This window comes from Wyeomyia smithii, chromosome 1, assembly GCF_029784165.1.
Source record: "Wyeomyia smithii strain HCP4-BCI-WySm-NY-G18 chromosome 1, ASM2978416v1, whole genome shotgun sequence".
NCBI lineage: Eukaryota > Metazoa > Arthropoda > Insecta > Diptera > Culicidae > Wyeomyia > Wyeomyia smithii.
In genome coordinates this window covers 1322709-1337943 of record NC_073694.1, presented here as the reverse complement: position 1 = coordinate 1337943, position 15235 = coordinate 1322709, and the positions used below count along the sequence as shown (strand labels likewise).

Genomic DNA, 15235 nt, shown 5'->3' with positions numbered 1-15235 from the left:
CTAGAACATCAATAATTTCCTGAACAAAAGGTTCAAGAAGAGCATTGATATCTTTAGGTTTACCTTAAATTGTATAAAACTAGGTAACTACTTTGAAAAAGTATACATTTACAAGTGAGAATTACTTATTCCAGCAAAAACTCCAATAATAAAAGGCGGAATATCTCGTCTCATTTCATGAATATTTACTAATAGAGGCCACAAGGAGATCGAGGAACTTTTAAAGGCCGGTAATCCATCTATGTTAATGTTGAGTGAATTTGTTGAGTTAAATTTACCAACACCTGTCAAAATTTCTGTTAGAATTTTTTTCAACCCATAATGCCAGTATTTTCCATCCTGATTATCAATTGATTGTACAATAGTTCTTCTTGGAGTTTTCACAAGTGCTCTGGAATCCGTAGGAAGAACGTTATCCGGTATATGGTGTCGTAAAATAGAAAGTAGTGGATTCAAAGCGGAGTGCTTGATTTGATATGATACAGCCCAATCTCGTAATTCTTCGCGGAAATCATACATATTTTGCTTTAGCCCGCATACATTGACTTTACTGATACAATCTTCTTCGCTACTACTCCCATTGTCTAGAGCGTCAGTTACATTTTCTTTGTGATGTTCTGGTCTGTCGACGATAACCGGGACCCTTGGATATTCTTGTACTTTTGATGGGTTTTCCTGAGACGAGAATTCTGGAGACTGACACAGTTCGATTCGATCAACAGATCCACTACAAACCAGTGACGATGGTGAATGTTTTTTACTATCTTGCACTATTTCCAACTTTTTTCTCCTGAAACTTCCATTCCGTTTTATTCTTTTCCATGAATTTTTATTATTTCTAACTGAAAAACCACTGCTGGCCATTTGCTTCATCGTTAACTTCTTATGTGATTTTGATTGTTGATTGCTCTTGCTGTTGTTAACTACGCGTATTTTAAATGTTATCTAAACCATATTGTTATTTATTAGTTAAAATAAAGTTTCAAAAAGAATAAGTGATATGTTTCTCGTCACTAAATATATACTTATACGTAGCGAATATCTGAAAAATGTGTTGAAAAATCTTAAAACTACCTAAAATCAACATCGAGTTGAGCATTAGTTCAGGATTCCAATATAGCAACCAGCAAAATTTCATGCAACTACAATACAACATGATTATAACAAATGTTGAACATTATCATTTAAAAAGATGTTACAAGTGCTGCTTGGGTAAACATGCAGGAAGAAGATGTGGTGTGTCAGCTCCTACTAGCGCCGAAATTCTTTGAAGCGCTCATTACGGCCCTCGAGACGATACAGCCCAATCATCTGACCCTGGAATGTGTGAAGAAGCGGTTTCAGACGGTTTCCGGACAATCGGCGTTTGCTGGTAAAAAAAATGGGCGGCAAAAAGTTAGGACATAAACGAGTTGAGTGTCCGGAAAATCGCTCTACTGAAGAAGCCGGAGTGACTCGGAACCGGAAGGGCAAAGGAAAATTTTGCCAGCAAAAGTTTGGAGCGAACGTTGCCGAGAAACTGACGTTATTGCTACGACAATCGTGGGGCGTTTATCCGTTGCTATGATGTCACAGAAAACAGGCGATTCAGGTGTGACGGACCTTATGATGGGATGTAAGGTAACGAAATGCACTGCACCACAGTTGGAGTGTACCCTGTTCTCGAGGCGACATATTGATGAAAACAGAATGATGGTGAGAAGCCGGCCAGTCGGTCAATTGTACAGGTTGGACATCGAGCTGCGTGATGTATCTGACTCAGTCGCTGACAATTTATGTGAAGCAGGTGCGATGGTTACGAAGGCTATGAAGGACGGAGATTCGGCCATTTAGGAACAGGAACTCTATTTAGGCATGGACTGGTAGAAATGAAGACGAAAATCTCGGATTGACTGTTTGGTATACCTACTTGGGTGAAAATAGAAAACCGAGGAAAACTGGACCCAAAGAGGGAAAAGAACATCATGATTGGCTACGCTGCAAATGGCTATCGCGTCTGGGATCCCTGCAAGCGATAGTTTACGATTGCAAAGAATGTGATTTTCAACAAAAAGCTAGATGCAGCAGATTCTGAGAGCATCCTGAGCCGATTGGTTTCGAACCTGATCCGAATCCAGCCTGAGAAAGGAGAGAGCTAGGCGAAGGAAAAGACATCATGAAATCTGATGGAGACGATGCAATCAAAACGACGAGGCAGAGCGGACGGTAGCCTAAACTTCCCGGTGTTGTGGACAATCCTATTGCGCTGCGGTCCATTTTTTCGGTCAACCGACGCTGCGCAAAGTCGCTGTCCGTTCATTACGATTAGTTGTGTCGTTTAAACATGTCGTAAAAATAGTTTTTAATTAGTTTTAATCGTGTAAAGAAAAGTAATCGCGAGTAAAGGCTGGATTACACTCTGTGGTGACCGGCGGAGGACACGGTAGCAGTGACATCGTCTATCACCGCCCGAGCGTGGTAGTCGTAGAACACCGGCCGCATCATCTTTGGTTTTCTCTCCCCAGCCGCAACATCCACAAGCGGTCCGTTTAAAGCCCGGAATGGCGAACCGTCCAGTCCTGAAGCCGCTTCCACCTGAAGACGGTCTTCCAAAATCGGTTGACTCGCCTTTGGCAGTCTTCCTGCTGCCTTCCTGGTAGTCCGCTCCTTGTTGGCTGTCCGATCCTTGGTTGTAGTCCGCTCCTTGGTAGTCCTCTCCATGTCGGCTTCAGCGTATCCGAAAGAATGAGCTCTCTATTTTTTTCAGCTCATTTACATTTATTTCTATTTTTTTTTAAATGGTTACATATGGTTTACATAATAATTGTTTAGCCTTTTAGGATCTGTATCTTTGTTTTGAGGTTTGCTGATTACTTAATTCTATAGATTTACATTATTTGTGTAGAATTTTACAGTTAACGCTTATACTGTCCTTTCACGCATAGTTGTCCCAGCGTGCATAAGATTTGTGTAGAACATGGGACTACTATGATTGGAACGCCCGCATAATTAATAACCATAAACGGATTATAATCCATATGGCTTAACGATAGCCCATACAGTCGTGACTATATCCCGAACTAGTTGTTAGGCACATTTTTTTTTTTTATTATGCGGGCGGCAGTATAGGACTTGTTCTTAATTGAAAAATAAATTTTGATAACCTACTTAACTACGAATAACTAACTTGAAACTAACTTAAAACTAAGGTACCAGCTCACGAATGATCTGGTGAGGTGACCTGGCGCAGGACTCTCCGAACCTAGTCAACGATATTGTTCTCCGTTCCTCCAGCACCTGAAGACCAGCCAGGCGATTGATCTCTGAGTTTCGTGTCATACGTAATATTTCATTCTGAACAATCTGAAGTTTAAGATGATGGGTTTTAACGCAGCCCTCCCAGACAGGCAAAGCGTACTCTATGACCGGTAAAATTATTTGCTTGTGAATGGCAAGCTTGTTGGTGAGGGAAAGAGTGGATTTTCTATTAATGAGAGGATAGAGGAATTTGGTCAGTATGTTGCACTTGGTAACAGTTTTCTCTACGTGTCAACGAAATGGAAGTTTTTGGTCCAAGGAGAGACCAAGATAGACAACCTCACTCGACCATTCGATGGGAGTGTTATTGAGATGGATTCCCACATTGGCAGGTGGAACAAGTCGAGTTGATTTTGAATGCGGGAATATAATATCCTGGGTCTTAGCTGCATTTATGCAGATCTTCCAGCTGTTGAAATAGTCGGACAGAACATTCAGGCCCTCATGTAGTCTACGCGTCAAAGCTCTAATCACTCGACCTTCGTAGATAATGGCAGTATCGTCTACAAACATAGACAGGATGCCACCACCCGGAAGGGGAGGTGCATCTGAGGTAAAAATGTTGAACAGGATGGGACCAAGAAGGCTACCCTGTGGAACCCCAGCATCCACGTTAAACGTATCAGAGAAAATGTTGTTGAGGAAGACCTGGAATGATCTATTCGACTGATAATTCTTAATGATCTTGAAGTTGAATCGCTCTAGCTTAAACACCAGGCCATCATGCCAGACATTATCGAACGCCTTTTCGATGTCCAACAATGCCATAGCAGATGTTTTACTAACGGACTTGTTCCGCCTTAGGATCTGAGTAACTTTAGTCAGTTGGTGAACGGTAGAGTGACCTTGTCTAAACCCGAACCGTTCTGGGAGGAAGATGTTATCCTGGTTTACGAATTCTAGTAAGCGGCTAAGAATCAATTTTTCGAACAACTTCAAGATGCACGATAATAGGCTGATGGGACGATAGTTTTTAGCGTTGGTAGGGTCCTTACCGGGTTTGTGGATGGAGATCACTTTTGCTAACCTCCAGCGAGACGGAAAGTAGCTGAGCTCCAGACACTTATTAAAGATCGTTGCCAGGTGTTCAAAAAATTCTCGACTCAAGTTTTTCAACTCAAGGTTGAAGACCTCATCGACGCCGGCGGCCTTCATGTTCTTGGTGCGCTTGATGGCAGCTAGCACCTCATCAGCAGATGTTTAAGATTCATCGGGACGGCATTCCTGGACGGCATGCTCGTGCGGGCTAACCATGGCATGACCCAAATTGTAGTAGTTGACAAAAAGCTGACCAAGTGCATTGGCTTTTTCAGATGCTGTTAGAAGGAAATGACCGGGGATCGCTGTTGGGGGTGATAGATCTTGGTTTGATTTTCAAAATTTTGGTAAGTCTCCAGAACGGCTTTCCACGGACTGGGAGGGAGCGAAGATGATGAGAAAAATGTTTGTTTCTTAAATCCAGCAACCTGGCTTTGATGATTTTGTTGAGACGAAGGTGGTGCAGGCCAGAGCGCTGGTACTGTCGTCTTATAGTATTACGGAATTGGATATATCGTTTGGTTGTGTTGTCTAGGTTCAGAGAGTTACTCACCAGACTAGAAGACGACACATGTAGATCTCGGGCCAGGGATAATGCCTTATCGACAGACTGAAGACACTGGTCGATGTTTTCTGAGGACTCAAGCTGGACGCTGTAGTCAATTGTGTTGTCCACACATCGCTGGAACCGCGCCCAATCGACTCGATGGTAGTTACGCCGAGAGACTTGGAATCGGTTAGCAGAGGATCCAACTTCGACTACCACTGGGAAGTGGTCCGAGCTGAGTTCTTGGTGAACAACCGGGTCGGTGATGTTGCCCATATTGGAGATGAACAGGTCGATGGTTGCGTGTACTCCGGATCTGCTCAACCGGGTGGGAGCGGCCGGACCTAGGATTTTGTAGTGGCCTACTTGTAGGTCGTTGAAGAGAATCAGGCCGATTTGGTTGCGTCGAATGTCGCCCTAGGCTTGGTGTTTTGCGTTGAGGTCACCCGCAATGATGAACTGCCCATGCCTCCATGCCTGTCAGTTTGATGATGTTGCTTCTTAGGTTCGTTGCCGACCCGCTCTTACGTTGACTTGCTTGGGGCAGTAGGCTGCGATGATGGTAATGGGACCGACTCCAGTGGTTGCTTCTATTCCCACGGTCTCGATTACCTTGAGTTGAAAACTCGGTAGCAAATGACAGTTTATTTCACGCCGAAGAGCAATAGCCACACCTCCTCCAGAAGAATATGCTCGATCTAGCCGTACAAATCGGAAATCGGGAAGGAAGATGTTCACCTCAGGTTTGAGATGCGTCTTCGTGATAATAGCAATGTCTATTTTGTGTACGTTGAGAAAGTCAACAAGCTCGTAATTCTTGTTTCTGATTCGTTCTTGTTTTTGAAGCGTTCCAGTTAGCAATCTTAATGATTTCACGGTACATATTTGGAAGCGATCATCACCGCAGATTGCACTTGTTCAGCTCTACTTTTGCAATTGCGAAAAGTGTTGATGCATTCCACGACCAGGGAAACGTATTGCTCCACGGGTTCGCTGTCAGTTGTGCCAGTTGCAGCTTGGGAGAAAGTCATTGCGGACGAGTTCCCTTGGAAACCTGGTCGGGGTGAACGACTAACGGATCACGTTGCTTTAGTATACGTAGAGGCAGCTGTGATTGGTTTGGTGGTTGGATTCAGCGGTAGTGGGGCGAGCAAAGGTATGGGGTGCCGGGAACCAATGGCAGGGAACTCCTTTGTGTTGTTTGGGGGCACCTTTCGGCGACCTGGTTGATTGTTGGTGGATGCCCGCTTACGAATCTCGATGAACTCTGCGCGTTTCGGGCACGTTCTACTGGTTGCTTTGGGGGCAGCCCCACAGTTGGCGCACACCGGATCGGCGGTCTCCATCAGCTGGCAGGCATCGAGGGCGTATGTTTGGCCACACTTAATGCAACGGTACGCCATATGGCAATTTTTAGTCCAGTGTCCGAACAGCAGGCAGTTAGAGCATTGGGTGACGTCACGATGCACTGGTTTGTAGCGCTCCCAGGCTACGATGATGTGAAAAAGTGCTCGTATGGACTGCAGGTCTGCCACACTTAAAATTTTTTGCCGGGTCTCGGTAATTTATTGCCGAGAACGGCACCACTGAGTACTCGGTTAAAAAAATAATGACAGCTGTCACATTTTTTCGTGAATCTCGGTTCACCTAACTGATATTTCGGCTCGTTAATATTTTGTGCCGAAACTTCAGTTAGGTTGAACCGAGATTTTCGAAAAAATGTGACAGCTGTCATTTTTTTTTCCAACCGAGCACTCAGTGGTGCCGTTCTCGGCAAAAATTACCAAAACCCGACAAAAAAATTTAAGTGTGCAGGCACGTTGAATTTTTCTCCAGGTTTACGAGATATAACTGATCACGGTACTTCCGAGTTTTGTTGTGACGCGTCATCTTATGGATCTGGATTGGTTTGAGTCCTTTTGCCTTCAGTTCCTTCAACAGGGTGTCAACTTTCATGTCAGGAAGACCGCGGAGAACAACCTTGAGGGGTTTATCTGCACCGATATCGTGGGAGAAATATTCCACCTCGTGTTTCTGCAGTATCTCTTGCACCGCGGGAAGCCTTTCACATAGAAAAGCGGGATTTTCTCCTTCTTCACTACTTCGGGATCCGTGGCGTTTTCCAGAACAGCGAATCTGTTGTTGACCAAAAACTTTTCAACCGCGGGATCAGGCGTATTGTCAGGCCGAGGCCGTTTCCCCGTACTGGAACTGGTTTTTGATTCACCCATATCAGGGTTCACCGTAGCGTCGGTTTCCAATGCTAAAGCCTGTAGTACACTCTTTGATTGTATAACAATTAATCGAAAACTATTCCCCAGAAAACAAAATCCCAGAATGTACCAATCACCAGAAAACTGCTACCCAGAAAGTACTAATCCCCAGAAAGTTATTATCCGGAATGAATCAATGCCCAGAACACTATTTCCCAGAAAATACCGTTTTCCAGGAAACTGTTATCCAAAAACGAAGAAATATGCATTTTTATTTTTTTAACATGGAAAATCTGTTAAAACTGAGTTTTTGTATATCTGAAATGTATAACGATTCTATCATTTGAATCGACTTATTGTCAACTAATACATTTGTTCTTTCATGGAGTAAATAAGTAAGCGCTTGACACCAGGCCATAGTCATAAAATCAGACAACTTTCAGTAACCGTTTTTGGCTGAATGAGCATCACAAGTCGACCACACAGTAGCGAATTGATTTCTGAGGCTCCTTGACCAAAAATCTAAAATACCCCTTCTTATCTTTATTCGGTTAATCTAGTTCACATGGGGTGCAGCCCCCCAGCAGAAATTACCTCTGTAGAGGTTCGTTCATTTACCTGGGTTGATGCAACATCCACTAGTATATATTAAACGAGCGAAAGGGAACCCGGTTACAATTCCGGAGCCTGTTGAGTATACGTTTGCATTGCCGTGCACACCGGAAACGGTAGCGCCTTTGTAATCATGGCAACATGAATCCTTTCCTTCGAGAAGCCAACAAGAGATATCGGAAGAGTTTTCTTTTCTGTTTAACAGTCATACTAGCCATGGAAGTCTTTCATAGAGAGATATGGTTGGACAAGCTAGTAGAGCATGGTATTGAATTAATGTGTCGATATTCTCTTCTTGGACCTTGAAAATCGAAGACTGAGGCACGCAAACTCTCAACAGCTTGTACCGAATCCGCAGCAGGTCTCCAAAGTTTAGAGTCTCTAGTCGATAGATCGATGTAGGTAAGGGAAGTCGGCAAATTAGATCCGTAACTTCGGGATAAGGATTGGCTCTGCGGTCGTGCTCCCGCTTCGTGCGGGTGTCGCGCCGTGGGCCTGCCGGCGCTTCTGCCTCAACGCACTCCGGGGCGTCCGGCCGTGTGGTGGTGTGGGCCGCCCGTTCGTCCGCTGCGCCCGGGTTCATACGCTTCCCGGCTAGGGGCTGCAGTCATCGATAAACAGTCAATTCAGAAATGGCACGGCTGAGGGAATCCGACTATCGAATTAAAACAAAGTGGCGAAATACCGATCGTCACTAGTGTTGTTTTGCAAAAACCTAAAGTTTGATATGTGGAAGCAAGGTTTCGTTACCGTTTTTAACTTAGCCTGTGTTTCTTGAAGGGTACTTACTCCACCGTACCCCTCGAAAAATCCGGAACAAATGTCCCCTACTGTCCCGAAAACTATGATAAATTTGTGATCCTTTGAAAAAGGTTCGATCAAATTCGGTTTAGATCTTGCGGAATGGCAGGTAAAAGAATTTTTATATTTTCGGCTCTGGAGGGGTCTGGTACGCAAGTGTTAATTCAAATGTCAAATAATTTAGAATGTTAAAAATATAATAACTGAATACTAATGTTTTTTTCTGGTTACGGTGATGCTGGAGAATAGTTTCCTGGGCATTGGTGTATTCTGGGAAACGGTTTTGTGGTAACTAGTACTTTCAGGGGTTTAGATTTCTGGTAACTAGTATATTCTGGGGTTTGGTATTCTGGAGAATGGTTCATTCTGGGGAAAATCCTTCGACACTTTATTTTCTGGGGAATGGTTTTCTAGGAAAAGTCGGACAACCCACTCTTTGTCTAATGGTCAAATATTTGACCTTTTGACATAATGGACAAACTTATTTGACATCATGGTTGTTGTTTGCCCGTGTTTGACCCATGTTAAAATTGGAGAGTGGCAAACAATTATATTTGACCAAATTTTTATGTCAAAAAGTGCCAAATATTTGACGCCCGGTCAAAGAGTGTAATACAGGCTTAACACACAAACTTACGAACGAACGTACAAAGCGAACTGTAGGGGGAAGTCCTCTATGTCCGGACACTTCAGGTTTTTAAGCAATAACTAAAAATACGCAACTTTTTATTTATTTATTTATTTACTATTTCAAAGAAAAACAATATTATGATCAAGAAATAACATGAGAAAAAAATAATCCTGCTTAGTTTCGATTAGTGCTTGAAAACATTTTGAATTCATATTCAGTCAAAACGAAACATGTCCTCTATGTCCGGACACAGTGTCCTCAATGTCCGGACAAAACAATCTTCTTCATCAAACCCTGCACCAATGGCACAAAAATGTAGGGAGACGCTTTACAATACCCGCACAAGCCTTGTGTGTCCAGTCCTTGCATGATGTACACCTTACAAAGCCTTCCTTGTTGGTGTTCTGGCAAACTAAACAAACACGTCTAGGACGTTTTATTTCCAAGTGGTTTTCTTTGTTGTTCTCGCTCTGTCCTTCGGTTGGTTTCTGTTTTCTACGAAAATTCTGCATGGACTGCTTAACTCGCTTTTTCTTTTCCTTTTCCTCAATCAGTGTTTTATTTGAGAATGATGTAAGAATTGTGCTTTTTTCTGATTTTCGCTTCCTAGATTCCGAACGTTTCTGTGCGGCATCGGGTAGAAGTGACAGTTTTTGGATGCATGCGACAACTGTAGCTACCGAATGGGCTGACGGGTTGACATCCAGATCTTCAGGGTCAGTTGTACATTCTTTCAGCGGAAGATTTGTGAGATCACAGGGAAGAAAATCAACGTTCGAGAAAATATGTTGATCGAATGGATAAATTCCTGAGCACCGGAAACCCGAAACTGCAATATCAATTCGTGCCACCTTCCCGTAAGCTTCTCCCACAAGCCCAGCAATTTCGTAGTCTGTTATTCGAGCTCCTGTGTTTTTCCGCATCCACGCGTTACAGCGTTCATGATAAGAGTTTTTAAACGGTTTCATGAATGTCCTGTCAAGGGGCTGCAGTTTGTGACTCGTGTGCGGCGGAAGACTCAGAAGATGGACGAAATGATCTCTGCAAAAGTTGATCACTGGTAGCGTCTTGTGGCTGCTGTGCCCGTCAAGAATCAACAATACTGGCGATTGGGATGATGGATGTGCAAAGTTCACAAAATGCTCGAGCCATTTCAGAAAGAAATCCCCAGTCATCCAGCCTTTTGGCTGAGCCACTCCCATGCTTTGTGCAGGGGCGTTCAGCATGAGTCTAGGGTTCATTTTGTGCCTTGGGAAGATGAACAGTGGTGGAATGTAGTTCCCGGATGCGCTCATACAAAAAATGGTTGTTATATTTTTTCCACGCTCAGCAGAAGCTAGTTTACCAACCTGTCGAACACCTTTGGGAGCTAGAATCTTTTGATGCCTAGTAACTCCCGTTTCGTCGCAATTATATATTCTGGACGGTTCGAATCTGTACTTCGTCATCATATTGTCAAGGTTCGAGTAAAACAACTGGACCTGTGGACGGTTGAATCCAACAGCTCTCATAAGACTTGTCGACTCCGGAGTTCGCAGTGTAAAGCCATGCTTTTTCATGAAACTGTAATAAAAATTTTTCCCTGCTTCACCCTTCTCAATGTTGAAGCGATGTGGAATTTTGAGCTCTACCGCGAGATCATAGGCAAGTTTGGAAAACTCCTTCTTGGTAAGTGGCATACAACGATTTGCCAAATCCGTGACATGATGCGCAAGCAGCTCCTCGTATTCGGGGGAAAATGTCCTTGTAAATCCACCGGGCTTGGGCCCCATAATCATATCTTTACCAGATCTGATGCAACTGATACGATCCTGCAGAGTGCTTTTAGGTACCCCGTACTTAACGGCTGCTTCTCCTATGGTCATCTGTTTCGAGAGCACCATATTCAGAGAAGTCTTTAGATTCTCCGAAGACCAAGAAGGTTTTGTTTTTCGTTCCATATCCTGTTTTAGAGAAGAAAGAGTCTTTGAAAAATCCATGTTCAATGTTTAGTTTTTTCTTGTCCGGACACAGAGGACGAGATAGTGTCCGGCCATAGAGGACTCACTAATGTTTTGAAGAATTTGTTTTTTCCATAGAATTTTTTGATTAGGTATGCGTTTAATATGCACTGCAATGCAAAACAAACTTACCAACACTGACTTCTATGTGCAATTCACCCTTAAGGGTCCAAAAAAGTCTTTTCAAGATTAGTATAAGGTTTAGGCGTTACACTTTGTACCAGCAGGTTGAAACTTTTGACAGCTCTCGTTTGTTTACCTTTGCAGACAGTGATGCCAAAATTTGTACACTGCAAAAAGTTTTCATTTACTCTTCTCCCATCATGTCAAAACAACATTAGGACATTAGGTCCGGACATAGAGGACTTCCCCCTACATAATAGTGAAACGAAAAAAAAGACAATTCGGCGAGTCGAATGGGCACCGCATTGAAATCCACATTTTGCTTTGAAATTTACTAATTTCACACTTTTCACACGCGGTGCACTAAATTTCCTTGCGTCAAACACTCCCCGAGAGTCGTATTGATGATTTCGTCGATCAATCTCCTTATTTAGCGTGTCCTGCATGTTTGCCGTGCCGTGACTGTTTCTTTCGTTTCGGTAGTGTTCTTTGTACCCGGGTTGACACACTCACTACACGTTAATAAGGCCAATGAGTTGACTCTGCTTGGGATGTCCGGTAAAAACGGAAGACACTGTACAGAATTAAAAAATATTGGCATATTTTCTAGATTTGAGCAAAAATTTGCACGCAAAAAATTTTTACGTCCACTCGCGGTCGCAGATTGCTTCGATCTTTTCCCAATATTAACCTCCTTTGATTGAAAAATGCTTCACGCTTTAGCAGTTGTAGTTTTAAATTGGCAAACATTCTGTTGAGTGCATTCTTTTTTTTTGTGGTGATACCTACTCGGGCAGTGACCGGTCGACAGCCCCGTTATTAATCGGAGTTTAGGATCATTGCCTTTTCTGGATCTCAGGATCATTTTAATTGTAGCCTTTCTGACCTTCAGACACATGTTTTGATTTATGATCTTTTAATCTGGGTAAAAAACAGAGCAATCTTTATTTTTTCGCAGTATCTTAGCCTTTGCTAACTAGCCAACATGTGCTAGTAGGAAGCCAACGTTATTAGTAATCGCTCCACACCAGCCGTGTCCATGTTATCAATGATCGTAACATTTCCTTTTCCCTCGTTGGCATGATCTAGCACTAGCTGACCACGGGTCAGCCAACCGTGCAGCTCTACATTCGCTGTGTACCGTTTGCTTTCGGTGATCAGATGGGGATGGGTGAATGCCATCGCAACCAACGCATCACAAGGCATCCAGTTGTCGGTTGGTCCCAATGCTTTCCGCTCTACCGGGTTCAAAATCGCCATAAATGGATTGGGTTTGCTTCCCAAGAAATCGAACCGCCAGGTCTGGAAGACAAGTTGATATAATTAGCTGTGAGGAAGAATTTCATTGAACCCAACCTGATTCATCACCAAATTATCCCGGGAAGCTGTCTCCCACGGAAGAATGGTAATGTTCCCCTGATAGTTGTTGATCACGATGTTGGCCGCTTCCGGATCGTTGTAAAAATTAATTTCGGCCGCATTTTGGGTATTACCAACACCGTGGCGGTTACCACCCATTATAAAAACCTCCCTAATCCACTGACGCGTTTCTGGGTAAACCTTAAGCAGCAGTGCCAAATTTGTTAGAGGACCTAAGCTTATAAAACTAATATCGTTGCGATGTTCGCTGATTATTCTGTACAGTTTCGCCAATGTGCCATTGGATTTCAGTAAAGTCATGTCCGGCTGGGAGTCTCCAAAATCCACATCCGAGAAGCCATCACTACCGAAGAACATATTCTCGGGCAGGACCACCGGAACCGCAGTCATCAGTCGCTCGTTCGAGCCAACGTACACTGGAACCTGGGCAAATAAAAAAAAACAATATTTTTACTTTCTGAGCTGTTTTTAGACTAATCCATACTTTTTTCTCCCCGTTGAGGGCGGTTAATATTCTGAGGACATTACGGCCAACATTCGTCGCATTGGTGTTGCCTCGAACGCAGCTGATAGCTTCGACGAAGACGCCCGGAGTTGCCAACAGGTGAAACAACGCCCACGCGTCGTCTGCTCCAGCATCCACATCTACGATGACACGTCGCACTGTCTCCAGCTTTTCACCTGAAAAAAAAGTGGTACTATTAGCTTAACATTAGTTACAAAATAAAGGAAAACACTTACTACTGGCACTGCTGGTCACAATGAGCGCCACCAGGACTCCTACAACCGCAAACATCGCCATCGTAATGAGAGATGCTTTCAGCCAAAAGCTTCGGACCAATTTTCGTCTAAGCATACAAGACACTAACTCGCCTTTGTTTTGTATACGTTATCTGAAAAGGCTGCTCAAGCTGCTGATAGATACTAGCTATACATACCTTCTATCTACAAATCTGATTAGCTTGCGCGTGAACTAGGTAAACAATCACACTGGTCAACAAAATTAGAGAAATAATACAGTTAGGTTGTGATTTTCTTTAAAAAAAAAACATTCTTGTTTCGTGAACATCAGAATTTTTAAATATTAAAACAAATTAAATATATCTTAGTAGAAGTAAACATCAACTTCGAACCCGTTTCGGCAGTCGGAGTACCTCTTTCTGGCCACTCCCACTATCGTCGTCGTCGTCGTCGGAAAGCACCAGCTTACATTTCCCCACCGATTTCCGGTAAACGATACCTTCGAAGCTCATTGGTGCGAGCTCTGTGACGACTTCATCAGCTTTGGGTAAAATCTCTGCAACTAAATGGTTCATCCTTTGCTCCGCTTCCAAATCATCGCACGGTAGCACATTAAAGTGCACCCGTTTGGGTCGCAAGTAGCGAAGGAAATCCTCCAACTCAGCACAGCTGGCGTGATTAGAATAACAAACGGCGTAATCTTCGCAATTCTCCGATAGTCTGTTGCAGAAGGGTTTACCCGCCCGCAAGTTACGCCACCGAAGTGCGGATGGTCGAATAACGCGAACATGCTGCCCACTAGTAGAAGCCTCCAATGACGAGCAGACCCACCGTTCGGTACGAATTCTATTCGTTCCTTGGCAGGCATGAATGCGTGCCAACTTTCCATTCGCTGTCACGTAATTGTCTAGACTAGCTAAATACCGATACTGTTGCAGCTCCTCTTGACGAATGTGAATCTGTTGCTTCAGCTTGCGGGCCAACTCCACAAAGAGATACTCCGAACCGTATAGGGCGGGAAGCTTAATCGCAACAACGTTGCGATCATCCCGGGCAAGCCATTCCGCGACGAGCGACAGAATCTTCGCTAGGCTTTCCGACTGCGACGGGAAGTATGCGTAAGATTGACTGAAAAAGGTTGTGTCTAGATAGACGGCATCCACAGTGACGGAGCGAAGTGGCAAAATGTTTCGTAAATCTTTGGCGCAGAGGCGAAAATCACCGGTGTAGAGAACTTGCTGATGCGATTCATTTTCGAAGAGTAGCATTATCGAACCGGGACAGTGACCCGCAGGGATGGCCGTTACCTGTACTTCTCGACTGATGTTTCCTGTGGTCAGCGTGATTGAGGTAACACCTTAAATAACGATAAATTTAATCAAGATTTAAAATTTGAATAGGACAACTCACATCCAACCTCGAGCGTACGAATTCCACCCGTCAGATGGGGAAAACGATGTTTGAGGAAAACCGCCGATATTGGGCTGGTGTACAGTGGACCCGGAAGAGGTTCAGGTTGCTCCAGTCCCGCCATATGATCAGAGTGACAGTGCGATAAGAAGAACACTACCGATTCCGAACGGTTTTTTGGCAGAAATCGATCAGCCGAAACAGCCGGTAGCTCAGCGAAAAATCCCGAAAAGGTGCTCATCGTTCGTTGAAGTCCACCTGCGTAGAATCATTGTAAATTCACAAAATATTTTAAATATAATAATATGTAACTAGTTTTTACCTTTTACCGGAACTGTTGTTTTGATCTCGTGTAAAAACTGTTGAAACTATAGTCAGTGTGTTGCTAGACTGGCGGAGTGGATTTCAGACTAGTTTGAACTGTCAAATTTATTTTTGTCGA

General features: G+C 43.7%; 1 protein-coding gene across 2 annotated transcripts; it reads right to left on the bottom strand.

Annotated features, from left to right (window-relative positions):
• Positions 1 to 11988: 11988 nt before the first annotated feature.
• On the bottom strand, positions 11989 to 15222 carry LOC129718026 (pyrimidine-specific ribonucleoside hydrolase RihA-like). 2 transcript variants are annotated; one of them, XM_055668405.1, is made up of 4 exons: positions 13384 to 13627; positions 13127 to 13323; positions 12619 to 13065; positions 11989 to 12564 (listed from the first exon to the last, which is right to left on the bottom strand). In XM_055668405.1, the coding sequence occupies exons 1-4, from the start codon at positions 13496 to 13498 to the stop codon at positions 12253 to 12255; spliced, it is 1071 nt and encodes a 356-aa protein (XP_055524380.1). In that variant the 5' UTR covers positions 13499 to 13627; the 3' UTR covers positions 11989 to 12252. The 2 variants fall into 2 exon arrangements, 1 of the variants encoding a protein (XP_055524380.1); XR_008726790.1 differs by lacking the exons at positions 11989 to 12564; positions 12619 to 13065 and adding exons at positions 14794 to 15051; positions 15116 to 15222 and having other exon boundaries at positions 13182 to 13323; positions 13384 to 14740.
• Positions 15223 to 15235: the final 13 nt, after the last annotated feature.

Excerpts from the sequence above, each read along its gene's own strand:
- LOC129718026 (XM_055668405.1), bottom strand. The coding sequence starts at position 13,498 with ATGCTTAGACGAAAATTGGTCCGAAGCTTTTGGCTGAAAGCATCTCTC. Across the intron at positions 13,324-13,383 it reads TGTGACCAGCAGTGCCAGTA|GTGAAAAGCTGGAGACAGTG; the intron begins GTAAGTGTTTTC and ends CTTTTTTTTCAG. Across the intron at positions 13,066-13,126 it reads CCCTCAACGGGGAGAAAAAA|GTTCCAGTGTACGTTGGCTC; the intron begins GTATGGATTAGT and ends TTATTTGCCCAG.